This window comes from Vulpes lagopus, chromosome 7 (genome assembly GCF_018345385.1).
Source record: "Vulpes lagopus strain Blue_001 chromosome 7, ASM1834538v1, whole genome shotgun sequence".
Classification (NCBI taxonomy): domain Eukaryota; kingdom Metazoa; phylum Chordata; class Mammalia; order Carnivora; family Canidae; genus Vulpes; species Vulpes lagopus.
Window position 1 is genome coordinate 74,513,832 of NC_054830.1, and position 26,758 is coordinate 74,540,589.

The 26,758-nt window shown below is 38.7% G+C and overlaps 1 protein-coding gene across 2 annotated transcripts in view; it reads left to right on the forward strand.

Moving 5' to 3' along the window:
- GRIN3A (glutamate ionotropic receptor NMDA type subunit 3A) overlaps window positions 1-26,758 on the forward strand; it is a 151,781-nt gene that overhangs the window by 81,040 nt on the left and 43,983 nt on the right. For both annotated transcript variants that reach the window (XM_041762920.1, XM_041762921.1), the window contains exons 4-5: window positions 17,509-17,654; window positions 21,545-21,660. In XM_041762920.1, coding sequence (XP_041618854.1) covers window positions 17,509-17,654; window positions 21,545-21,660 — 262 coding nt within the window. The remainder of the gene's footprint in view (window positions 1-17,508; window positions 17,655-21,544; window positions 21,661-26,758) is intronic.

The following is a 26,758-nucleotide window of genomic DNA, read 5'->3' on the forward strand; positions in this document are numbered from 1 at the left end:
TTTCATTTTTTAAAATCACCTTGGGCTGAGTCAAACTATGGAAAATTTTAGCTCAAACGAAAATTCTTCCTCCCCCCATTCCCCCTTAAAAAATCACAAGGATGTGAAAACGGGATTATAATGGAAGCTGTCTTGCAACATTAACTGCAGTGTTCATTCTCCTAAAAGCCATAATTCATGGCTGTTCTACAGCCTTTTTCTTTTAGCAATTATGCATATTAGAGGAAAGTTTGAATATATAAAAACTAAATACTGATAGAAAACCAAGCCTCACAAAAGACATATTTACTTGACTATTTTGTAGTGAAGGAAAATATGAGAGCTCACCAGCCTGCCTAAGCCCCAGGTGCCCCTGGTCCAAGGAGGTCTGGAAAAGCATGAAAACCCCAGCCGTAGGGCATTGCACAGCATTTACTGCCTAGCATCCATAATCAACTGGTGGTCACTTGCTTCACTAGGGATCAGTGCCTTTCAGTGGGAGGAGGATGTTGGCAACTACTGGCTGTCTGGGAAACTCAATACAAAACTTCCTCTTCTAAACAGACAAAGTGCTACAAAGAATACCTCAAACCTATTCCTCCTCCTTTCAATTTCTCTTCTCTCTCTCTCTTCTGAAGTTTGTAGGGTAACATGAAAGCAGCTCATGAGAATTGCCCCATGCCATTTTGATTATATATTTCCAGAACCTAGTGCAGAGCCTGGCACTTGATAAATATTTGCCACCAAAAAAAAAAAAAAAAAGAAAGAAAGAAAAGAAAAGAAAATCACAGTAAAAGTTCTCTAAATTCTGTTTCAAATCAGAAAACTTCCATTTGAGTCTTATCTCTGCTATATAACTGGACTTTGTGATCCTGGACAAGGTACTCAAACTCTAAACCTCAAATTCCTCACCTAAGAAATAGAAATGAAAACAATACCTACTCCTGGCATGGTCCTTAGGCAATTAGGAGATAATGCATATATAAAATTCCTGAGCGGAGTGCTGGCCTCTGACAGTGTTCTATGATTATTTGCTAAATCTAAATTCTCCAGAGTTGTAGATAACCATAATCCCAGCGTTGTAGATGACTGGATGAATGAAGAAGGACAAATTGTATCTAATACAAGGACTGAGGATGTACTCTGGTTACTTTTCTTAGACCTCTAACAGTAGGCCAAGACCAAATGCATCCTTGACTTCTCCAGGAAGAATTACAGCCAACATTCATGGCACTCAGGATTTATGCTTTAACATTCATCTTTAAAATAAAGCCTGTGACCATTTTTAATGGGAAATCTCGGAAGAAGCCCAGAAGTATTACCAAGGAATATGAAATTTATTTGTAGAATTTACAGACTTATAATAGCCCTCCAAGCAAGTAGCATAAATTTTAAAATCTGAAAGGAACACACACAAACACACACACATACACGCACACATATATACACGGTGAACTTATTGTGCCCCCTCGTTATCAGATTAATAAATCAGCCAGCAAGTTATTCTCCATGCCTAGAGTTGGTGGAAGATATAAAGGGCAATGCATATAATTTTTGTCCTCATAAAATGTGTAATCAAGTTGAGATTAAAACACCACGGAAAACAGGAGAGGAAGTGTGTTCACCATTAAGTACTCAGTGGGGATATCAGTATTCCTGACCGCCCTATTAGAAGTGGCCTCTCCACCTGACTTTCTATCGCATCATACCATTTTTTTCTCTTCAATTGATCACTAATCTGTAATTATCTGGTTTGCTTTTTTTAAAGATTTTATTTTTTGTTTGAGAAAGATTGAGAGCACAAGCCTGGGAGGGGCAGAAGGAGAAAGACAAGCAGATTCCCCACTAAACTGAGAGGGGATCCAAAGGTGGGACTTGATTCCAGGACCATGAGATCATGACCTGAGCCTAAGGCAGATGCTCAACCACTGAGCCACCCAGGGGCCCTTCTGGTTTGCTTTTTGTTAATTGTTTTTCTCTATAGGAGTAGACACCTTTTCTATATTATTAATCTTAGTGACCTATCAACTAGAACAGGGTATATATGACATATATATATATATATATATATATATATATATATCATATGATATATATGTGCTCAATCAATGAATTCTTTGTTCTTCCTATCACCTGACCCAGGATGGCAGGCAACTAAATCAGAAATATGCTTGAAAACTTTTAGGAAGAAAACATTTATTCTTTGTTCTTTCTACCAATTAATATAATTCCAAAAATAATGATGAGATATTGAGCTGGTTTCTAAAACAGTTCAAGGAAACTCATATTCCCTTAAGAAATAGATTCAAGTAAACCACTAATCGTGCCACACAATTTTTAGTGAAATAATAAAAATATGTAAAAGAGAGAAGTAGCTCCCACAAGGATAGTTAACTCTTCCTTGGGAAGATCAGAGAGGCTTCTAAAAGGAAATGTATCTGATCTGGATTTTCTAGGAAGACTAGGAGAAGGGAAATGGAACTCCAGACAGAGGTAATGTGTGCAAAGGCAAAGTTGGGCCAGATGACATAGGCTCAAAGACAGAAGATCTTAGTTAAATTTCTGGATCCTCACTTATAGTTGTTACCACTCTGTCATTTATCTCTTACTACAATAATACCATATAACAAATCACACAACACCAGTGGTATACAAAAAAAACATTTACGTAGCTCTCAAATTTGCAAGGTTCAGAAGACCTAGTATGGGCTCACTTACATATTGAGGGGTCAGCTGTCTGTTGGCTGATCTAGGGTTTCCTCAGTATTTGGTAAGGTTACTTGGCTCTGTTCCACATATCTCATCCTCCAGCAGGCTAACCTGGGGTGTGTCCTTCTTATGATGATAGCAGAGGGCTATAGCAGAAAGGTAAAAGCATTTTTCCAGAACTGTGCTTATATCATTTCTGCTAACATTCCAATGACCAAAGTAAGTCACCTGGGCAGAACCAGAGTCAAAGAGGGAGGATAGTCACAATGACATGGCAAAGGGAGGACTTGGAGCCATGAATACAATTAATAGGCTGTATACACTTAATGTCTCTAGAGTTTAGTTTCCTCGTCAATGAATGGAGAATACAACAGTTCCTCTGTGTTAACACCCCAGGGTTTGGAGGAGGATATGTATAGAAGGTGTTTTGAAAGTTCTTTAGCTGAGAATAAATAGAGAAAGAACAAAGAAAGTTACCTTGGAAATCTAAGCAATCAGTGGTTAGACACACCAGGTAGCCACACATTTAAACTTAAACTTCTGTTTCATGTTCCTTAAACAAAACAATAATCTCAATCAAGGCTAGTACATTTTCTAGGCTTTAATCAAAAAAGGACATCTAAATACCAAATTCAATCCTGTAGAACTCAAAGTAAAAATAAGAATACCCATGATAACCACTAAAATATCAGCAATTGCTACTTTTAGAGGAGGCAGTAGAATCAGGGAGGAAAAACAGATACTATAATGTTTTATGCCATGAAACTTCTGTTTGGATTTTACAGTGAGAATAGATTTGTATACTACTTATAGCATTAAATAAATGAATATGCTTTTGAAATTTTTTCAGAAAGTGAAACTAGCTAAGTTTTCTCATAATTACCATTTCAACAGTTTAAATGTTAATCCAGATATTCAAGGTTGTTTATGTTCACTTTTCATTCTTCAATATCTATGTATTCACTGAACATTATTTTAATTTGCAACTAATATATTCTCAAGAGTCCAGGAAACTAGGTTCTTTTCTCAATTTTGCCATAGTTAAGTCTGTGGTCTTGGGTTCTTCTTTTTTTTTTTAAGATTTTATTTATTTATTCACGAGAGACACAGAGAGAGAGGCAGAGACACAGGCAGAGGGAGAAGCAGGCTCCCGACTGGGAGCCTGTTTCGGAACTCGATCCCAGGACCCCAGGGTCACGCCCTGAGTGAAAGGCAGAGGCTCAACCGCTGAGCCACCCAGGCTTCCCGGTCTTGGGTTATTCATGTAACCTCGGTCAACTCTAGTTTTTTCATCTGCCAAATTAAAGGATTATTAATTAAGTGGTTAATTAATTAATTAAATGGTTCTAACATCACCTTAAGTCTAGCATGCTGAAATTCTGGGAAGAAAATGGTTCATTTGCAAATGAACCTCCTTATCTACTACCAGTCAGAATATGAAACAAAAAAAAAATTCTAAAAGTAGTGAATTCTAAAAGGAAGTATTAATTCAAAGTTTAATCAGTAAACAGATTTTTAAATCAATATTTTTCATTAAAAAGTTCATTATTGGGATCCCTGGGTGGCGCAGCGGTTTGGCGCCTGCCTTTGGCCCAGGGCGTGATCCTGGAGACCCAGGATCGAATCCCACATCAGGCTCCCGGTGCATGGAGCCTGCTTCTCCCTCTGCCTATGTCTCTGCCTCTCTCTCTCTCTCTCTCTGTGACTATCATAAATAAAAATTAAAAAAAAAAAAGTTCATTATTTTTAATGTATACTGATGTAACAGATGATGATTTTTAAAACAAATACCTTCCACTTACAACTACTTTTTTAAGCTGATGAAATACATTTAATTTGTTTTAAAACGTATGCTTTTTAAACTTTGCAAGTTCTGAGTTAGCTTTTGTCTTTTCCTTCTCTACATTAAGGGCATATTCACTCATCAAACACTCACTACACACGGATCCCTGGGTGGCTCAGCGGTTTGGTGCGTGCCTTTGGCCCAGGGTGGGATCCTGGAGTCCCAGGATCAAGTCCCCCGTTGGGCTCCTGGCATGGAGCCTGCATCTCCCTGCCTCTCTCTCTCTCTCTCTCTCTCATGAATAAATAAAACTTAAAAAAAAAAAAACACTCACTAAACATTTATTTCTACTATCTAGTTACTAGACACAGTTCATGGATCTGTTCTTCCAGTTTGCACCAAGCCAGCTTCTGCATATGAATTATAAATTCATTTCATTCTCTTAATTTATTTGCTGCTAGGATTACTCAAGATGGTGGAATCAGAACTCACATTCAGGTTAAGTGTCAGAGGCCACACACAAGTAGTATGTTAAATGCACGTATGACATAGCTCCACTTAGCTCTTTATAATATTGGCCAAATTGCTTAATCTTGCTGATCCTCATTTTTCTCAACTGCAAACTTTATGAATCATCACATGATTTTTTTTCTTTCTTACTTTTACATGAAAATTTCTCAAATTTGCAGAAGAGAGAGAAAGAAAATGCCTTTTTAACTCAGCTGACTGCTGCCCTCTGATGCTTAGCTCACAAAGCAAAATGCTACTTTGCTTGTGCTGCTCTTGTGATTCATTTAACAGGAGCAAATGTGCTGAACAGAAAAGAAAGATAAGCAAACACCGGCTCAGTCATTAACTGGGAGGTAGTCTCAAGTGGAAAAACTGGGAGCAATGGTACAGGCAAGATGCCCTGGTAAGGGGAGAGGCATCTTCTCCTGGATACATTTGTTCAGAATAAATACTTGAATCCTTGAGAGCCCCTTCACCATAAGAGCTCGATCACTGATTCCCTGAGCTCCAGAGGAAAGACAGATTGCCTGTTCAGCTGTGGCAAATAAAATTATTGGATATAGCCCAAGTCACCCCCAAGGGCTAGCCTAGGAGAAAAATAAAGCAGAAGCGAAGGATTTCTCATCTTACTGTATTTGGTATCCTGTCTTTTTGTTTGTTTGATGCTTTGCTTTAGCAGCTTCTCTAAGAGGCTTGTTTCCTGGGCCCATGCTATGGGATTACTGACCTTTAGGCTAAACTTCCTACGGTACTTTTGTACACAACCCACCCTGAATGAAGTCCAAATTGGACATGCTTTAATATTTAATTCTTCTGAGTTATATAGTTAGATAAAAACTGGCATTAAAGCAAGTTCCTATGCCATAGATTTGGATGGAGTTGTGCCAAAAAGCTTACATCACCAGACTGGAGGTAAATTTATAGCTGTTTTCATTCATTTGCATTTAATCAGCCCAGAATTGCTGACTCTAGGTTCAGTGGGGACCTTATTGCCTGCTCATTCTGCAGGGTACAGTACTGCTGGTGATGGGCAATGACTCAAGTGAGAAGTTTGGGTTCCATAGTCTACAGGTCATTTTTCACCTTGAAGTTTGGCTGGATAGCCAGTCAATTATAAAACCAGGGTTATTCTCATGCCATGGCTTAAAGGAATCCTCCCTTTTTCCGTAAAAGGTGTTGGTTCTGACCTCAGCTGACCTGGTTCATGCACTAATTGTGCCACTTACCGTGGAATCACATCTTTGGCAGAATTATGGTTCTAGACAATTGTGTTATGATCATAATTAAATCCCACTTGAAAATCCCATTAAGACAATATGTTACATGTAGTTGAGTTCTAGAATCATCTGATAAGTGTGTATAACTGATTCCAATAGCATGGGCTGAAGACCCTGGAGAAAGTTATTTCATGTCTCTGAGCTTCATTTCCATATTCATGAACTGGAGTTATTAACAGAACCTACCATATAGGGCTATAGGAAGGCTGAAATGAGGGGCACCGGGGTGGCTCAGCAGTTGAGCACCCGCCTTTGACTCAGGTTGTGATCCCAGGGTCTTGGGATCAAGTCCTACATTGGGCTCCCTGCAATAAGCCTACTTCTCCCTCTGCCTATGTCTCTGCCTCTCTATGTGTGTCTCTCATGAATAAATAAATAAAATCTTTTTTTCAAAAAAGCAAGGCTGAAATGAGATGATGAATGTGGGCAGCCCGTATATAATCAGCACAAGAAATGACAGCTATGGGTATTAAGATATTGTTAAGAGCTAATTAAGATCCTATAATCAGCTCTTAGGTCCATGTATAATGGCTAAATTCTTTGAATTAACCATTTTGCAGATAATGGGTCACTGCAGTTAAGGGGATAGCCAGTAAAACCGTAGTGGTTGAGAGCATAAACCATAGAGCTGCACAGACTGCCTAGCTCTCTCATTTACTAGTTCCATAGCTTAGACAAGTTAGTTGTTCTGTGTTTCAGGATTCTCATCTATAAAATAGATAAGATGATAGAATCATCCTCGTAGGGTTGTAAGTATTTAGAAAGCTAATATGTCTAAAGCATTGAGATAGCGTGTGGCACATGGTGAACTACATCATCGCCACCACCACTGTTGTGATTATGATTATTCCATGCTTCTTCTTTGGAAATACCAGTAGTGTGGGTAGCACCAGTAGTGAAATAATTCGTCTGACATATAAGGGATAAATGGACTTTGCTCCACAAGATCACTGAAAATAAATTGGGATTAGAAGGGGATTTTGAAGAAGACAATTGGAAGAGTCTCAGTGAACTGAATAAGATAGGCAGTTCCAAATGAATAGAATAAGACATTGAAACCAGGGTTAGAGAAGAAGCCAGAGACTTCCATGAAAGAAAGGAAAGAGGAAATAAAGACATAGGTTGAACATTTGTAGTAAAATAGTTACAAATTTCCCTGCAGAAATCCTATAATTCTTCGGTTTGGTCTCTAGCATCTAAAGACTAGATACCCCATGATAATGGGCCCTATCCTTGTATTACTATACATGACACAAATATATTGTGGACTACCAGAGGCCTAGTAAATGAAGACTACAATGCTATTTCATACATGTTGTTGAACGAATTTATTTGTTAAAGAAGGAAATAGAGGTGGGAGGGCAAAAAAAAAGAAGGAAATAGAGACCAGAAACTTAGTGTGGGCACCTGGCTGGCTCAGTTGGTAGGGCATGTGAGTCTTGATCTCGGGGTTGTGAGTTTACATCCTATGTTGGGTATAGAGATTACTTAAAATAAAATTTAAAAAAAAAGTCTAGAACTTAATGGTTTCATAAATAGTAGATGGGGAAATGTTGAATATTGCATACTAAAAAGAAGAAATAATTTTTAATGGCCATATTCATTTGAGGAGGGGATTATCCATTCAACAGGATTATACATTTGAGCTTGATTTAGGGTTTTTCTTTTTTATATATATAAAGATTTTATTCATTTATTTGACAGAGAGTGAGAGAGCACAAGAAGGAAGGCCAGCAGAGGGAGAGGGAGAAGCAGGCTTCCCACTTCGGCCAGGGAGCCCGATCCGGGGCTCAATCCCAAGACCCCGGGATCATGACCTGAGCCAAAAACAGATGCTTAACCAACTGAACCATCCAGATGCCTCCCTACCTTCTTTTAAATAAAGATTTTATTCATTTATTTGACAGAGAATGAAAGAGCACAAGCAGGAGGGCCAGCAGAGGAAGATGCTTTTGGGTTTTTCAAGCTCAACTTTGCCTAATTTTTGAGACCTAGAGCAAGTCCCTTCTTCACTTTTCTCATTAAGGACCTAAATTTCTTTACAGAAAGTACTACAAGAGAATGTTTAGATACAAAGACTCTGGAGTCTAAGTTCAGAACCCTTCTATATGCCTTATTGACAGAGTGATCTTGGAGAATTTATTTAAATGCAAGTCTTGGTTTCTTGTGGGAAAGTTGGAGATGGTAGTAAATACACCCATAAGGTTGTTACGAGGCTTAAAATATATAATCCAAATTAAGGTTTTAGCACAATGCTTGACATATAGAGAATGCCTTAATAAATGGAAGCTACCTATATTATTAGCTATAAAAATAAATAGACTAAATGATCTGTAGCATGTCCTCCAGCCTAGATTCCTTATTTTTATAGCCTCCCCGACTTTGGCATCTCTTTTCAAGTTCAGTACCTAGGCCCCACCAGTAACTCACAGACAGTGGGATTAAGATGGCCAGTGTGGCAGCAGTGACAATGTGTGTGAAGATGTGGGGATGCTGACAAGGGAAAAGGAGCAGGGTTCAGTCTTCCTACAGCCATCCCTAGACTACCAGATATGGAGCACAAGCATTTGCCCCCCCACCAGCCTCCCCCACCATGGGATACAGGATGAATGTGTTTGTTTTCGGGAAGCTTGGCCAACCCATCTAGCTTGTTTTTTATCTTTTATGAATAGAACACAAAACCCATCAGACTGCTTGTGCCTTGTGAATGGAACAATATGCATGAATGAGTTTTGTAAATAGCACAGTTCAAATGTTGCTGTTTTTGCTGCTGTTGCTATAATAGTGATTAATACCTTGTTCAAAAACCTGAAGGGTATAGGCTTTCTGTCTTACTTCTTTAAACTGGCACTTGTTTGCATTAAATTGACCATTAGTCTTGAGGAAGCCTATCATATCTATAGTTTTTTTCAGAGAAGAAAAATCTAACATGAAGGCAGTATAAACTAGAGATTAATAGTACAAGTTCTTTGGATTCAGTTCCTTGGTCTGCCATTTTCTGGTTGTATGGCTTTAGGCAAGTTGCTAAACCACTTTAAGCTTCAGTTACCCCGTCTTTAAAATGGGGATGATGATTATATGTACCCTAAAAGGATGCCGTAAGGATTAAATGAGGTGATAAATTTAAGATCTTGGCACAGTGCCTAGAATAAAGGAAAGATCCAGTAAGGTTTAGCTATTACCATTATTAAAATAATGAAAGAAATACTATAGGAATCATTAATAACTCCAATTTTGATGAGATGACAAATACACAAAGTCTACATCTCCGGGATAAGCAATGGGGGAAAGTGGCAAAGTAGAGAATGAAATGAAAGGAAAAGTTCAGCTAGAGTGAATAGATGTGTCCCTGGCCAGTTCTCCCAACTTCAGTCCTTTGGGGACCACCCCAGTAGCACCTGGCCTTGGATTTAAAATTTAATTCCAAATTAACCCAAGCATCATACTAATGCTTTGTTTTGAAATTTTGTGACCAGTTTTTCTATTACTGACCCTAAAAAGAAACAAAGGACTGTAGTAGTTGGGACCCCCTGTTGGAATACTGATACTTCACTTAGCTAGATGTGAGAGATGTGCATAATGCTAAAGCCAAAATCTGTGGAGTGCCAGGAAGCCTGCTGAGATTTATCACACCTACCTCTGTTCATTCACCTGCGAAGATGGCATCCCTTAAGTGATGGATGGGTTTTTAGAGTAGAAAGTAAAATTTCAAATATGAGAATACATGAAATAGGTCAATATTGCCCATACCATGGGCTGGCAGACATTTTCTATGTGGGCCAGATAGTAATATTTTAGGCTTTCTGAAACCATATAGTTTCTTTCACACCTACTCAACTCTTCTGTTGTAGTACAAGAGTATATGTAGTACATATATGTAAATGAATTGGCATGGCTGTGTTCCAATAAACCTTGATTTACAAAAGCAAGTGGCAGGCCAGAATTGGCCCATACGGCATAGTTTGCTAACCTCTAGACTATACAAGGGATTTGATGCAATGACTCAAGTTGTCAGAAGCATTGGGACTAAAGCTCATATAAATCAAACATGAGGTCAAAGAATGTTGTTGACTAGAGATTACCTGACCTAACATGGAGGGCTTCAGGCGAAAAATGAAGAGAGGAAATAAAATGCTTAAATGTAAATGGAGAGCCTAAATTTTGTAGAAGAAAATAAGAATAACATGAAAAAAAAAAAGAATTACAACATAAAATGTATTCAGTAATTTACATGAGAGAAAGACTGAGCGGGGCTCAGGAACGTTGTTTGCAGCCTAATTTTTCTGTGTTCCAATGTTCAGAGCACGAGTAATAACTAGGTGAATACACATCCCTTTTGCTGGGAATAGTCTTAGTGTGCCTGTTGTCCCTCTGTGATAATCAATAGTGACCCCTGTTGGAGAAGTGTCCTAGTGTGCAATATAAATTATATAGCCAAAGCTGTAAGAACCAAAATGGTTTTGAAATTGTAGCATAGACAGGTATGTGTTATTTAATGTTAAAATTTGGACAATAACACAAGTCTATAAAGGCAGAAAATAGTGCTAGGTAGGGTGAGGGCGTTAGATAGGGTGAGGCCTTCAAATCATACAGAGTCAGATTCAAATCTTTATCGCTTTCTGCTGGTCTTATACAATATGCTGAATCCCCTTGAATCTTAGCCTCATATATAATAATAAATAATAAATTTAACAATCTCATCAGATTTAAATGTATTAACATATAGTTAATACATAAAAAATATTCAGTATTACTTCATTATTATTATAGATTCAGGTGGGTAGTTTGATTAGATGGGACATAGAGTCATCCTTCCTATACAGAAGATAGGCTTTAAGAGGAGTGACTTACTTTTCTTACTTTTCTCTGAAGACATTCAAGCAGGAATTTAACAAGCCCTTAATAGTGATGTTATAAATAAGCCTTGCTACTCAAAGTCTGGTCCATGAACCAAGTGTCAGCATCACCTGGGAGCTTATCAGAAATGTAGACTGTCAGGCTCCAACCTAGACTTAATGAATCAGAATCTACGTCTTAAAGAAACTCCAGGTGGTATGGCCTGCTATAAAGGATTCAGAAACCAGTGGATGATTACAGTAGATGACTTTTTTTTTTAATTTTTATTTTATGATAGTCACAGAGAGAGAGAGAGAGGCAGAGACACAGGCAGAGGGAGAAGCAGGCTCCATGCACCGGGAGCCCGATGTGGGATTTGATCCCGGGTCTCCAGGATCGCGCCCTGGGCCAAAGGCAGGCGCCAAACCGCTGCGCCACCCAGGGATCCCACAGTAGATGACTTTTAAAGCCCTTCTGAACTCTGAGACCACTGCATATTCTAGTCCACAGGTTTTAAGTGAATAAAGTAATGGCATGGGGAGAAGCCATGGTCCCAATAACTACTGCATTCCATTCCACTGGGCAGGTTAACAATGGCCCTTTCCACCCAGTTCCAAAGAACATTAAACCAAGGCCAGTGACTACATTCCATTTATTAGAGTACAATCTCAGATAAATACGAATGTGGACCTTGAATAAAAATAACCAACATTAAGACTGTTTTTTAATCTAAAGCATCATATCTCCTTGGACATAGGCCCTTGATCATTCCTTGAGTTTGCTTCCGTTTTGTTTTGAGCCACTTCTCTGCTTTCTGCAAAATGCATATCTGATTATTCTCTATGCAGGTGCTCTGGGTAGAGTTCAATATTCCATTAATACTGAACAGTTCACATACAAATAGATAGTTTAACCTTAGATATTTCCCCAAGGCCTGAAGAGGTTGAAACAAATATAAAAAACTAGAAGAGCTGGTGAAATATTTAGCTGAAACTTTAAATAATTTTTTTTTCTCCCTGGGACTTTCTGGTGATGGTTGTAATGCAGCACAACTGCTTCAGCTCTTTGTATACTTTTATCCTGCCTCCTTGATGCAGGCTTTCTGACATCCCTGGCTGCTTGAATTACATGCCACGTGGATACACAGGATGGACTACGCTCATCCATTGGGTTGCATCAGTTGTTTCTAAGATCCCTTTTCTGATTCCATTATTCTGTGATTGCCTGAGTAGGCCATTGTATTCTTCCACTAGAATCTCACACACAAAAATAAAAAAGAATATGTCATTTCAAAAGAATTAAGAATTAAAGGGAAAAAAACTAACTTTTAAGGGGAAAGAAAGACAACATGAAGTGGGACAAAAGTATCAAGTTTGTAATGTGTGTAACCCAAGGGAATTTTGTTAAAAATAACCAATATTTATCAGGCATCAACTGTGTGCTAAGCAGTGTATTTGTTGCATGATGATAATGATGGTGATGTTAGTGATAATAGCTAACATTTGTTAATGAATTATGACCACTCAAATGAGATAGGCATGAGCCTTGCCTTCATGTAACTTATAAGCCAACAGGAAAAGTAGACATTACATAAATAATTCCAAGTTTTATCAATACTATGGCAGGGTGCGATGAGACAGTGTATCAGGTGGCCTAATCTCATCTAGGGGTCAGTGAAACCTTCTCTGGGAAAGCAATATTTAAAGGTTATCTACACAAAGAAAAGGTAAGGTTAAGGAGAAAAAGCGTTATAGACAGAGTGATGACTATGGGCAAGAACTCTAATCAAGCAAAAAGTATACGTTGGAAGAACTGAGAGAACTGGCTAAAGCCTAGAGGACCAAAAAGAGAGTGAGGAGATGAGGCTGGAGAGAAGATAGTAGAGCAAGGTCTTACTGAATCTTGGAGTTTCCATGAGGAGGAAATTTATCCCAAGGCCAAGGGGGAGCCTCGGATAGGTGTTAAAAAAAAGTGGGGGAATGATCAGCTTTGGGCTCTGAGATTGCTCTGACTGGACTGGAAAGGAAGAGAGGAAGTGTGCAGAGGGCAGAAATGATGGTGGCTCGGACCGAAGAGGTGGCAGTGTTTGTAAAACATCTCCAAGGTAGAATGAGGTCCCTGTCAGACTAATAAAAGACTTCCTCCCATTGGAGTCTGGTTATCTGTGTTAGTGTTGAAGGAACTTTCCCTCCTCAAAACCCCAAAACTGTTCCCCTCACAAGCATTAGAGCTGAAGGGAGATGTGGAAGCCTATGAGCAAAAGGCAACTGAAAGGCATGGAAAAGAAGAAACACAAAAGACTAGTTCTGCACTGGAATATGAGCCTGAATCTGCTGATTTGTGATTCCATCCCATGACATAGGGCAGAATGAAGTGCTAATGAATTCAGCAGAGAAAAGAGGGTCAGGGTTTGTCTAGAAATAGTTCATAGGCCATAAAAGTATTGTCAGAGAATAGTGTGAGAAAATAGACTTCTTATTTATTTATTTGAGAGAGAGAAAGTAAGAGTAGGGGGAGTAAGAGTAGGGCAGGGGGAGAGGGAGAGAGAGAGGATCTTCAAGCACACTCCCCACTGAGCCTGATGTGGACTCAATCCCAGGACCCTGAGATCATGACCTGAGTTGAAATCAAGAGCTGTCTGCTCAACCAACTGAGTCACCCAGGTACCCGGAGAAAATAGACTTCTGAAAGGGATTCTTTTCATATATAAGACCGAAGTATTTTTTAATTACTAGCCTAAGATCCCTTTACCTTAAAAGGAGGGTTCATTTCAAAGCTGGAGCTATAAGCTAAATTGTTAGCCCCTTTTGTGCTAAGTGGGATGACAAAGCCCTCACTTCCCCCTGGGCTCAAGGAAAAGTTATCCACATTTGTCAGGCATTTGAGTTGAACAACCACATGATAAAAGGCATTGGAATACAGTGCTTCATCACATGTTCATCACACACAGCTTCCAGTCCAGCGAAGAAGCCAAAAGTCTAGACCTTAAGCTATTATACAATTAAATTTAAGAAGTGCAGGGGCACCTGGGTGGCTCATTCAGCTAAGTGCATCTGACTTTTAATTTCATCTCAAGTCCTGATCTCAAGGTCATGAGATCGAGCCCTGCGTCAGACTCCATGCTGAGTGTGGAGTCTGCTTGAGATTCTCTCTCTCTCTCTCCCTCTCCTTCTTCCTCCCCCCCCCAACTCATGTGTGTGTTCTCTCTCTCTGAAAAAAAATTAAGAAGTAGTGTGGAGTCTGCTTGAGATTCTCTCTCTCTCTCTCCCTCTCCTTCTTCCTCCCCCCCCCAACTCATGTGTGTGTTCTCTCTCTCTGAAAAAAAATTAAGAAGTGCAACTGTGATAGGTTCTAGCAAAAAAAATTACTTATACTGTGGGGGTTATGGAAGGAGGTGACACATAAACAGCAAGTTAGGGAAATGATGAATGAACTGAGAAAAGTCAGGTGGGTGGAGAGAGAATAAGGCAAGTGGTAAAGTGAGTTAATTTGACAAACATGTATAGCACACCTGTCAGGTGCCAAATGTCATATGGGTCTCTGTGATACGCATGTGAATAAAACTCAGTCTGCATGTTGGAGAAAAGAACATGGGCTGAGTCTTGCTAATTGCTAGCTTTGAGAATTTGTCACTTTAACTACCCAAACCTCAGTGTCTGAATCTGTAAAACATGAAAATATCTATCTTGCAGGATTATTGTGAGAATTAAACATATCTAATGGGAGACACTGTGAGACACATAAGTAGCAAGTTTTGTAATGACCACACCAAGAGTCAGTATGACACAGTATCAGAAGCAGTGTTCACACTGTTCAAAAACTTACTATCTTCAATCAGACTGCCTTGGTTCAGATCCCAGATCCACCACTTACTAGCTCTATGACTTTGAGGAAATGACAAACTTTCTGATCTTTAGTTTCTTCACCTATAAAAAGAAGATAATAGAAATACCTCATAGGTTTCTTAGGAGGATTGAAAGAGGTATTGCATGAGAAGTGTTAAATACGGTTAAGTAAATAGCTAGACCCCATATTATGTATGTGCAAGGTGCTGTACCAGCACAGATAAATAAGCAGTAAATTGTTTTTGTTTATGTTCTAGACAGAAGGGTGAAGCTAGATAAGACCAAAGATTTCAAAGACAAAGTCTTGATCTAGGCCTTAAAAATGAGTAGGTATTAGGCAGACGGTGCTGTTAGATTTGCCTTGCTCTAGGCACGGGTCTACAGTTTGCCCCTGTGAGAATGCAAAGGGGGATCTAAGGCATAAGGAGAATATTTTAAAAGACTAGTGAGTTTATTCTAATAAGCATCTTCTCTCCAGTTGCTACCATGAGCTGCAAGGCGGGGCAATGTGGTTGATAATGAGATGAGCTTTGGAATCAGATAGACATGGGTTCAAATTCAGTCCCTCCTGTTTCTGTGTGATCTTACACCAGTTACTTTACTTCTCTGAGCTTCAGTCCACTAATCTTTAAAAAAGGAAATAATAATAGTGCCCTCTTCATGAAGCTGTTATGAGGAATAAACAAGATAATGCATGTAAAGCACTAAATTCTACATCTGGCACATAATAAATATTTAGTAAAAGTTAGCTGTTATTATTGTTGATGCCTCATTAAGGTTATGCTGACACAGAACATAAGAATTTGTTCCGTGTATGGAGCAATTACATTAAACACAAAGATATACCTAATCACCTATTCAACAGGGAATCTCCAAAATATATCATGAACAACCAGGTGGTGAGTTCCTATGTGGCAGTGATTGCATAGTTACCTCTGTGGTCCCAGTAACTTTGCAAGTTGTACAAAGTAGGCCTCAATAAATGTTGAATAAATTAGTGAGGAATTTATTCTGCTGATCATAAAATAAAGTTTTTTTCTATTTATAAACATGAAGTATGTTTCTGTAAATCTATAAATAAGTAAACTGTCATTTCAACACCAGTGGGACAACCATTGTTAATATCTTGATACATTTTTTCCCAAGGGGTGTGTGTGTGTGTGTGTGTGTGTGTGTGTGAGAGAGAGAGAGAGAGAGAGAGAGAGAGAGAGAGAGACATAGACATGTTGGAGATCATAACATTTAAAGTAGCTATATAGATATTTTATTCGATCATACTGTACAAGAGATTTTTCTCCATTTGTCATAGGAGCATTTGCCTTGTTTTATTATATATGCTTCAAAAATGATTTAGACATTGCATAATAGTCTATAAGCATGTGCCATGTAATTTATTATTTGTTAATTTATTGCCATATTGTTAGATTTTTGGCACATGACAAAACTAATTCATCTTAAATATAAGTTGTTACATATTCAGTGAGTTCTTAACCTTTTGGGGTTTCATAGAAGCAAATTATAAACATAGTTATATAAGATGCTGCCTACAATTTCAGGAGTTCTATAAACTTCACAAAGCCCGTCCATGGATTCCTGTCCCAGGACTTCAAGTCAGAAGCAAGGATACCAAATATGTTAACATGAAGCAGAAGAAAAAAGTTCAGGAAATCTAATGTGACAATTGTGGAGAAGTATCCTCTCTAAAATACTCCTGACTACAGGATATTCAACTATCTTTATAACATGGCCCAATCCCAGTTCATTCTTACATTAGAATATTAAGTCTAGATGCTACATTCACACTTCTACACAACTTTCATGAATAATAATGTTGTGTGTGCTATATCTTTTTTATCCTTGGTGACCAAAAGCTTCTACAGAGCTCTAGGTGTGCTACTTCTCTTCACTGTGAAGGTCCTGCACCCTGGATAACTATATTAGAGGGTCTGTCCCTGCTACCCTTCTTCTCTTGACTCCTAACTATTTTACATCCCATTCCATTTGAGCAAATATGTAACATGATTCAGCACTGGAAAATACAGTTATCCTAAAGGAAAGAGAATTTCCTAACTATTCCAAAAATAAATTCAACAAACTTAAAATATAGCAAAAAATGGGTAAACATAAGAAAGCTGTATTTACTACTTTGGGTCAAGTATATTTCAGTCTCAGGATGCCAGGTTTTAACTTGGTCTTTGTGTAGTTCTAACCAAGAAGAAGCACAACTTTTATTACCTTTATCCTTTCTCTGATATGTAATTTATAATAATGAGGCTGGTTCTGCATGCCTATTCATAAAATGTCTAATGAATTCTGATAGGTTCTCAGTATAGAGCAGAAAACCATTTAATGTTTTCTGTTTGTTGTTTCCATACATTTGCTTCTGAAGATGGAACAATTACTTGCATGAAAGCTCGAATATCCGCACATTTATATGTACATGTTTATGATGCTGTGTGTTTGAAAAATTCTAGATCACTATTTGATTCCAAAGAATGATGAAAGAGGAAATTTTTGAAAACAATCCTAAGAATAATTTATATTAAAGACATTTCTTTCGCCCTCATAGCTACATCATCCCTCTCAAGGCTTCCGCTTTGGAACTGTCCGGGAGAGCAGTGCTGAAGATTATGTGAGGCAAAGCTTCCCAGAGATGCATGAGTATATGAGAAGGTACAATGTTCCAGCCACCCCTGACGGAGTGGAGTATCTGAAGTGAGTATCAACCTCTTGGATCCAGAAAGTTCTCACCAAAAGAAATAGCTACTGATACATATATAGTATTTGTTGTTGTTTTAATGACAGCTAAATATACCCATTCAGTAATCCCTCACATTGTGAGACTGAGAAGGCAGTATGGAATAGTGTGCATTTAATTATGTGACCTAAATTACTAGTTACCTGCATAGTCCCCAGTTGGCAGTAGCTTTGCTCAAAGTGCCAGTGGGGTCATTAGTGTAGCAGATGGTAGGGGAAGTAAATGTTGGCTTGACATCACTTGAGAAAACAATGGTGCTGAAATGATCAAACACTCAGGGAATGTGGCCAGAGGATAAAGTGTCCCAAAGCAACCCTTTCCTTCACAGTGAATCTCTAAGCCCATGGACTGTCTCCTCTTGCCACAAGGAAATGGAATTTATCTTAGAGATTTCCTGTAGAAAGGAAATAAGATAAAAGGCAGTGATTCCCATGCCTGCATCCTTCTCATCAGAATTTATGAGAAGCAATCAAGAGCAATCACATTGCCATGGCAGATTATCAGAGCCTGTAATTCAGTGAAGCTGAATGCAAAGAAGGGTGGTGCAGTTATGGATCTGCTCATCTCATCTGTCTGGGAAAAGGGAATGAATGGGTCCTGATAAGCACCACAGCATGAGGGTGAGCAGCCCTCTCCCTTGTGCCTGATAGCCTCAGGACAGTGACATAAATTCAAGCTTCCAATCCCTAAAATCATGCAGCCCCAGAAAACTGGTTTATCTATGGTCAACCACAATAATCTTCCCAATGAACAAAAGGACTTGCCACCTCAAATTCTCTTTTAATAAAGAAGGGAAACAAATACATAATTGCATGAGACATGAGAGCTATATGTTTCTCAAGAGCTCTGGTGACAGGACCCTAAAACTCCTTATGGACTTTTATAGAGTCTAGAGAGGAAGCCTTGTTTGTGCTCTTAGATTTGCAGTGTTATGTAGGATGTTTAAACACCATGAAATGGCACTTTCAGTTTTTCAGGAACATTAAAATGTTAGAGTCCCTCTCTAACACAGAGTTGAGTGCTCCTTTGCCTTCCAGCCCCCCGCCCCCCCCGGATTCTCTCCTTCAGGCAAATTCATGCCTGAGAGACAGAATAAGATGTCAGGGAGATGGCAGTGGCTCCCAGCTAGATAGTAATCACTGACAGACTGGACTCTTATAGCAGTATAAAAAGAGTTAGATGAGCCACACTGTGGCTGTCCCCAGTTCCACTCCTCTCAGGGTATTCATTTTTTTTCTGGAGACTTCACCTGAGAAGGCCCCCATACTCAGAGTTGCCCCTGCATTAGCCTGGAGAGATGAAATCATGATAAAAGCAGTCAGAGATGAAGAAGCCAAGACCTTAAAGAAGCAACTTGCCCACGGTAATTTAGCCAGAGTCACGACTAAAACCAGATCTCTAGAATCCAATCACTGCTTCAGGTTAGTCTAGAAACTGCAACAGAAAAGTAGGTCCTCGATGTTCAAAGAATAGTCCATGTTCCAGCAGAATTCATGCTCCTGTTAGCACTTGGGAGTTTGTGAGAAATGCAGACTATCAGGCCCCATCCCAGAAACTGCATTTTAACAAGCTTTCTAGGCGACTTGCTAATGGAAGTGACGTTGGAATATAGGCAGAACTTAACATTAATGCCTTCTGACTTCTTATCTTTGGGCTTCTCTCTCTCCGTGTTTGGCCCAGTCACTGCCTATGCTCTTAGCCACCACTCCAAGAAACCACAGTCCTCATATTACCCCCTTTGACATCCCAGAGCCCTGACTTGCAGAACACACCTCTATGGTTGCCTATGATATGTGTATTATTGTGATATGTGCATTATTTTGTGGTACATGTATTATTAAAAGAGTTCTCAAAAAGAGCATGATTCTATAATGGGAGAAAAAAACGGAGGCCCTGCCAACTGTAAGGATGATTCAGCCGTCTAGAAGCTGCTTATACCTGAATCATACCCAGCCACTTCCTCACCGGTGCAGGGCCCCAAGGGAGTCTGTGAGTTAATTGCTTCTCACCTTCCTATGCAATAGAGACTTGTCATAACTAACTTCACTTTGCAATCCAAAATCAAGAGTAATTATTTAAGGATACCACTGAGACTGGACCTCACTAATTACTGCTTAGAAAAACTGAACCCCAATTTTTTCTATTGTTATTGCTACCTCAGATATTTGCAGAGTATTGGTAAATGGTAACTAGTTGCTGTGTAGCTCCCAAGGTACATTTTGTTACTGTGGCAGTAAAACCTTTATTGGAGAAACATCTTTCAGCTTGATTTTTATTTTATTGCCAAGATTCCATTAAGGTTCCTCATCATCAGCTCCTAGGAGACAATTCACATTCTCAACCCTTTCTGAAGCTTCCCACAGCTGTGGAGCTGGGAGATGTTTTTTTATTTTGGTTAAAGACAAGTCTCATGACTTAAATCCAATACCCCTGGAAAAAGGAACACATTTTTGAATAGGCTGTTTCACTTCCTCAAAGAGTAGAAAGAGGAAGCAAGGGTCATTGGCATCAAGAAGGAAGTTGGCCTATTTACTCTGTGTCCATGTATGGCCCCAACAAAGCCATCCATATAAATATGTACTTCCTTCCCACTGATAAACCTTAGAGGTGGCTAAGGGTGTCTTTCCTTTTTAGATTTTTGATGGGCCCTAGCCGTGTTCTAGTCTGAGTTTGAGGCTACTCCACTTTGAATTCCAATAGACTCATTTTTGGCTCTAATTGAGGAATGACTGAGTCCAGATAGAATAGAAAAAGAGTTGTTCTCTTTGCCAAGATGCTTGGATAGCCTTGAGGGTCGGAAGCCTTTCTTAAATGGCTATATGTCCTACAGCTGTCCAAAAATGATTTGAAGTAGCTGCAAACAAGAGTCATTGCATATACCTTAAAAGAGTTTCTTTTAAAATTCCTTCTTCCTTACCTCCTTTGTAATTGGGAGCTCAACCGGTGCTGAGACATACCTATCTCTGGACCATTTCTGTGCCTACATTTAAGAAATGAGGAGAACACATGAAGAATGCACAAGTCATCTGTTGGTATCTTGAGCCCAGTCCACGTCTTATTCACTGATACAGTCCAGGAACACCTACTTTAAATGACCCTTGTCTGAATCACTTCCTAAGATAGGAGTGAAACATGGATCTTTAGAGATGTATTAATAAAGTAGATCACTAAGACCTATTCTTATTACCTGTGCTTCCGCTTCCAGTTAATGGATGCTAGCGATGGACTTTAAAGAGACCTTAGCTCTCTTTCCCCAGGAATGCTGGATCTCATATTTGTATTTCCCAAATATGTATTCCTAAATGTGAAATGATGCCTGATTGCTGAAGAATATGATAGTGATTTTGACAGAAAGAAATAAAAATCTCCACATACTGATTAGTGAGACCACCTGGCTCCAATACTTACTAGCTATGTAACCTGGATCCAGTTACTTTGACTCTCTGAGCCTCAATTTCCTCATCTGCTAAAATGGGATAATACCCCCCACCTCACAGTCATTATGAGTGATACAGTGTGTGGAGAACAATCGAGTCACTCAGTTAATGTAAGAGAACTGAGCCTTCCCATTCAATTCAGTCACTTTGGCTTTATTGTTGGCTTTAGAAGTAATAAAAGGAAATGGCAGATAAACCCATTGGAGAGATGTCATGCTCTCTTAGAAAAGTGTCTGTTTCCCCTGGTCTGTTCTCTTCGGGTCAGTGAGATGTCAACAAGGCTGAGTCAGCAGCTACCTAACTTGTGCTGTCCTTTCCAGGTTTCTGTCCCCTAAACAAAAGCCGGCTGTCAAACTTTCTGTCTATTAATGAATCATTTTTCTCTTTTATTCTCTTGGTCTTAAATATAGGAATGATCCAGAGAAACTAGATGCCTTCATCATGGACAAAGCCCTTCTGGATTATGAAGTGTCAATAGACGCTGACTGCAAACTTCTAACCGTGGGGAAGCCATTTGCTATAGAAGGTATTAGCCAGTTACTCTTGATTCACTTTGACTCAGGATGTTCTTGGTTTGCCAACCTAGCAAGTCATAAATGCCAAAGTCAGAGGCAAAAAGCTATTCATCTTGCCTTGTTTTCATTTTCAACTCATAAGTATTTAGCTATTAAGTTGCTGGAGTTAGGAATTTATTTTTCACCTACTCCACAAAAATTTATTTACCCAATTGTTAAAAAAAAAAAACAACAACAAACACTGTTACCCAAATGATGTTGCTTCAAATATCTGAGAGTGGTGGCGCAGTGTAACAAACGGGGAGTCCAATTTTAATTTAATTCCTACAATGAATCTGATGCAAAAGCTAGGATGATTGCATTCTACAATTGGAAGGACCTCAATGTCGATCTAATCCAATCTACTCATTTTATCCACAAGAAAGCTCAGGGATATTACATTACTTTTTTCATAATCACAATTAAATGATAATATTGGAATTAGAATCCAAATCTCATGGTTTCTAAATAAATGTTTTTCCACTGGATGGGAAAACAATAGAAAAAGAAATCTCCTTCTATACCTTAATAACCTCTAAGAATCCTAAATAAAACCTTGTTTGGGACCTCAGGTTTGCCTTTCTCCCCACAGGTAGCAAATTTTTACTCCCAACTTCATCAACCAATCAATCAAACTTCAGGGCCAGAGAAGGATTGCTTTGTCAGTTGCTCCTTTCATTCTGGACAACAGTTGATATATGGAGCTGATAGTTTGAACCAGCAAATTTCACATCTCCCAATTCCCAGCTTCCCTTCTCTGACAGTACATGCTGGCTCTCAAGACAGCCATGCTCACTTGTCAGAAAACACTTTGACTTGAAACAATCCCATGAGGGTGCCCAACTCCTATCCCAGAAAACCCTGCTTTTCCGTATGTTAACTAGTGTATCAAAACTATTCTGATTCCAATCTCCCAGCTACAGTTGGTCTCTGTCTCCTCTAAACATATCAGCAAATTTTTTACTGCAGTCTTTGTTTTTGTGATAAATGAGAATGTAAGAGCTGATGTTTCTTTGAGCCTTCTCCTAAGAGAAATCAATCTTTTCTCCAGGCAAAGTGACCTCCACCTGAACCAGGTGGTAGAACTCAGGAAGAGAGAGATTTAGTGGTAGTTGTCTTCTATTAAAACTACAATCCGAGGCAGCACAATCTAAAGAACAAAAGAAAGAAAGAAAAAGCAAGAAAATCAATAGAACATTTATCATAGAACCCCATTTTGATGTAGCAATGGAAAAATTCCCATTTTTGTGGCATCTGGGGATATGAAAGGGATGTTACTTTTTTTTCTGTCCTAGATACACTGGGTAACTGAGGTCCCTTCTGCCTTTAGCAGCTACTAACAATGAATCATTTGTAGCGGGCATAAGAATGAGGGACTCCATTCTCCACCTTTGTCTTCAGGGGGCAACCCTATCTTGTCAAAAAACAGTGGTGAGATGGCTTGTTTGCCTCTGCTAGACCCCAGTGCCAGATGCCACACAATTAACTCCCCACTGGTTTCCTGTTTACATTTCCATCTGTGCTCCTGAGACTTAGTATCTTACAGTTCCCATCATCTCCACACACCACATTGTTTTCAAAGGGGATAAGCACAAAATGGCGCATGAAAGAACTCTCTCAGCAAGAGAACAGAAAGACTACAGACTTGAATAGGAAACATTCTCCTCCTGGTTGGTTTATTCTTAAAATAAATAAATAAATAAAACCCACTGGTGGTTTATTCTGGGTAAGGTGCAAATCAGAAATTTTAATTCAGTACTACCCCTCCCAACAAGTTCACAGCCTGACAACAACTTGGTAAAGCACAAAGAGAGGATACTTAAAAGTCACAAACAACAATGTAATAGGGATACTAGTAAAAGTCTTGATCACTGCTTTTTTAAAATATGTTAATTTCGGGCAGCCCGCGTGGCTCAGCAGTTTAGCGCCTGCCTGCAGCCCAGGGCCTGGTCCTGGAGACCCGGGATCGAGTCCCACATCGGGCTTCCTCCATGGAGCCTGCTTCTCCCTCTGCCTGTGTCTCTACATCTCTCTCTCTCTCTCTCTGTGCCTCTCATGAATAAGCAAAATCTATTTTTAAAAAATGTTAATCTCATAAATTTTTAGGGAATATTTCTCTCAAGGAAATTTTTAAAAATATTATATGCTTTGACAACATTTATGTTTTTTGAACTTATAAAAATGTGGACTTACTAATTAATTAGACATTATATGCATTAAAATGTCATGAAATTTACAAACAATTCTTACCCTTTTAGCTTACAGGAATGTTTTATATATATGTATCTGTATCACCTGTGTAATAACAGTGATGTAATAGATGATGTATTACCTAGTATGTAACTCATGAGGTTAAATTTGAAATAAGTATCTAATTCATATATTGATGGAGCTCATGAAAGGACCTTGGTATCTGCAAATAGTTTCCCAAGTGCTTAAATGGCTTTGGGAACTTAGGAGGGGAAGACAGAGTCCATTGATTTCTTCATGTTGAATCTACCTTTACTTTATATAGTACTGATACCCCACCAACTCCTTGTGAGTACTGCTCACCCCTCCCAACTTCACCATTCTGCATTTATTTAGGCTTCAATATTTTTTTAAGATTTTAGTTATTTATTCATGAAAGACAGGGGGGGTGCAGAGACATAGGCAGAGGGAGAAGCAGGCTCCCTGAGGGGAGCCTAATGTGGAACTATGATCCCAGGACCAGGGGACCAGGGGATCACAACCTTAGCCAAAGGCAGACACTCAACCATTGAGCCACCCAGGCACCCCTTATTTAGGACTCAAAGGCAAAGGTGAAGCATATGTGAGCCAGTGGCTCCACTTTGAGTTTGAAACCTTTTCCTGAGGACTCAGCCCAGCAAACGGAAACTATTCAGAATTCAGAAGCATGTGGAAAGTCTTTCGTCATATTAAATACCATACACCAGAGACACAAAGACATATCATGTGCTCTGGAAAAAAAGAAAGTGTTAAGATAAATGAATACATGTCCCAAATTTATGCATTGGAGTTAGCTGACAATAAAGGTCAGATGGGAAGAAAGAGTAATGGAACTGCACGGTAATGATTTGTGACCTTTCTGCCAAAGACCTTTGCCTGTTTTTGAGTTTGTTCTTTTACTTGCTTTCCACTAATTATTTAATACAGTGCTTGGAGCACTAGCTCTGGAACCTGAGTGCTTGGGTTAGAATACAGTTGTTGTTACCAACTGTGCCCCATTGAGCAAGTCATTTCATCTGTTCTTCAGGCCTCTCATCTGCATAATGGGCTTATGAATGCCACATCTAGAGTGGAGTCGTGAGGGTTAAGTAAAATAATACATATGAAGCATGGATAAGCATAGAGTGCCCAGTAAATTATTATTCGGTATATTGAATTAATAGACTGAGACGGATTCCCTATAAAATTATCCCAGGATAGACAGCTTTCATATATCTCAGCTTCTCCCACGCACTCCTCTCTTCACTCTCATGTGCTTGGGGGTAAGGGAAACCCATTCTTAAAGTCTGCTTTACAGTTGGGACTATTACAATATGTTCTCAACTATTGCCCCAGAGTAGCTAAATATGGTATTCCAAGGAGAGACAGCAAAAATGAATTAATCTTTCTTCCTGAAGCCTTTTTAACCCTATCTAAGATCTCATTTTCAAAATATCTATTACCCAACTACATTTCAGGAAGATTCTTTTAGTCTATGAATTTCCAACTATACATTTGCTAGCCAAAATATATTTCCCCCACTCTTAGCTGAGTAAAGCTGATTTATCCATGGGGAAAAGATCAGAATTCTGTTCTGAAAATTGTTCTCTTGGGCTATTAAGCTGTATCCAATTTCCAGGGTGCCTGATGCCTTCATCTTTAGGGTTGAAGGATTCCATTTTGCTTCATCCATCAACCACAAAATAGTCAACCTCTTCTTTATTGCAAAGCCATGTTTCTAATGATAATGAAAGCAACTCAGGCTGCTAGGTTGAGTCAGCAATTTAAAAATAAAAAATTCTTTAACCAATGAACACAATCAAATTTGAAAAGCAACTAATAAAGAGAAGGACAGAAATGAAACTTTCAAGGTTTTACTAGTTTGTGTTTCTGAATAAAATGGATTTTTATGTCTTTTAACAAATACCTCTTCTAATCACCACATAACTCTTTTTCCCATGAGAAATTTCCCCCCTTGTTCTATATGCATAGTTTATTTTAATTAGCTCATAATAATCATTATTAATGCTAATAATCATTTAAATATCAATACTCAATATATATTAAAATAGAAAATTTAAAAGGATAGTAATCTATTTTTAGCAGTAGATTGCAAATTAACCTTGAAGTGATGGAGTAGAGTGATTTAATATTTATTATTTCCTAGGTAGCAATTTTTTATAAATGTCCCTGCAACTTCAACATAGCTTTTTCCCTAAGGCATTTTTAATACTTTTGTTGTAGTGCCAAAATTCTATTCTTAGAATATGTAGATTTATCATAAGTATTAATTTCAGCTTTTTAAACTTTACATCATGCATTTTTGTCTCATCTACCCTAAATGCCACTATCAAGAATCAATCTAAGATGCCTCCTCTCATCCTCTCATTGGGTAGCAAGCTCATTCCTTTAAACTCCATAGAATTTTATCTATCCTCCTCATTGCATCCAGTTTTTCTATTTGACCTTTATTGAATTTATGCATCATCTATCTTGTTTTCCAGAAAAGTCCTGTAACTTTCTACCACGTTGTGTAGCTATTTATGTCTGCTTCATCTCCCCAATGCCCCCATGAGCTTCATAAGGATAGAAATGGTGTCTGAGTTAGCTTGGAAGCCTCCATAGCCTTTGGTGGAGTATTTGGCACAGAATAAGCATTCAACACATGTTTGTGGAATTATGAATAGATGAATAAGTGTGTAATAAGTGCATATCAAATGAAAAATGAAAACATTTTGCCATTATTAACTTAACCTGGGCTCAAATTGTTGGCTTTGAGATGATTCTTAGAAGAAAAGATATAGTCAGGGAATATCCTTGCTAGTTAATTTCTTCATATATGTATAATCATCTATCAGTCAG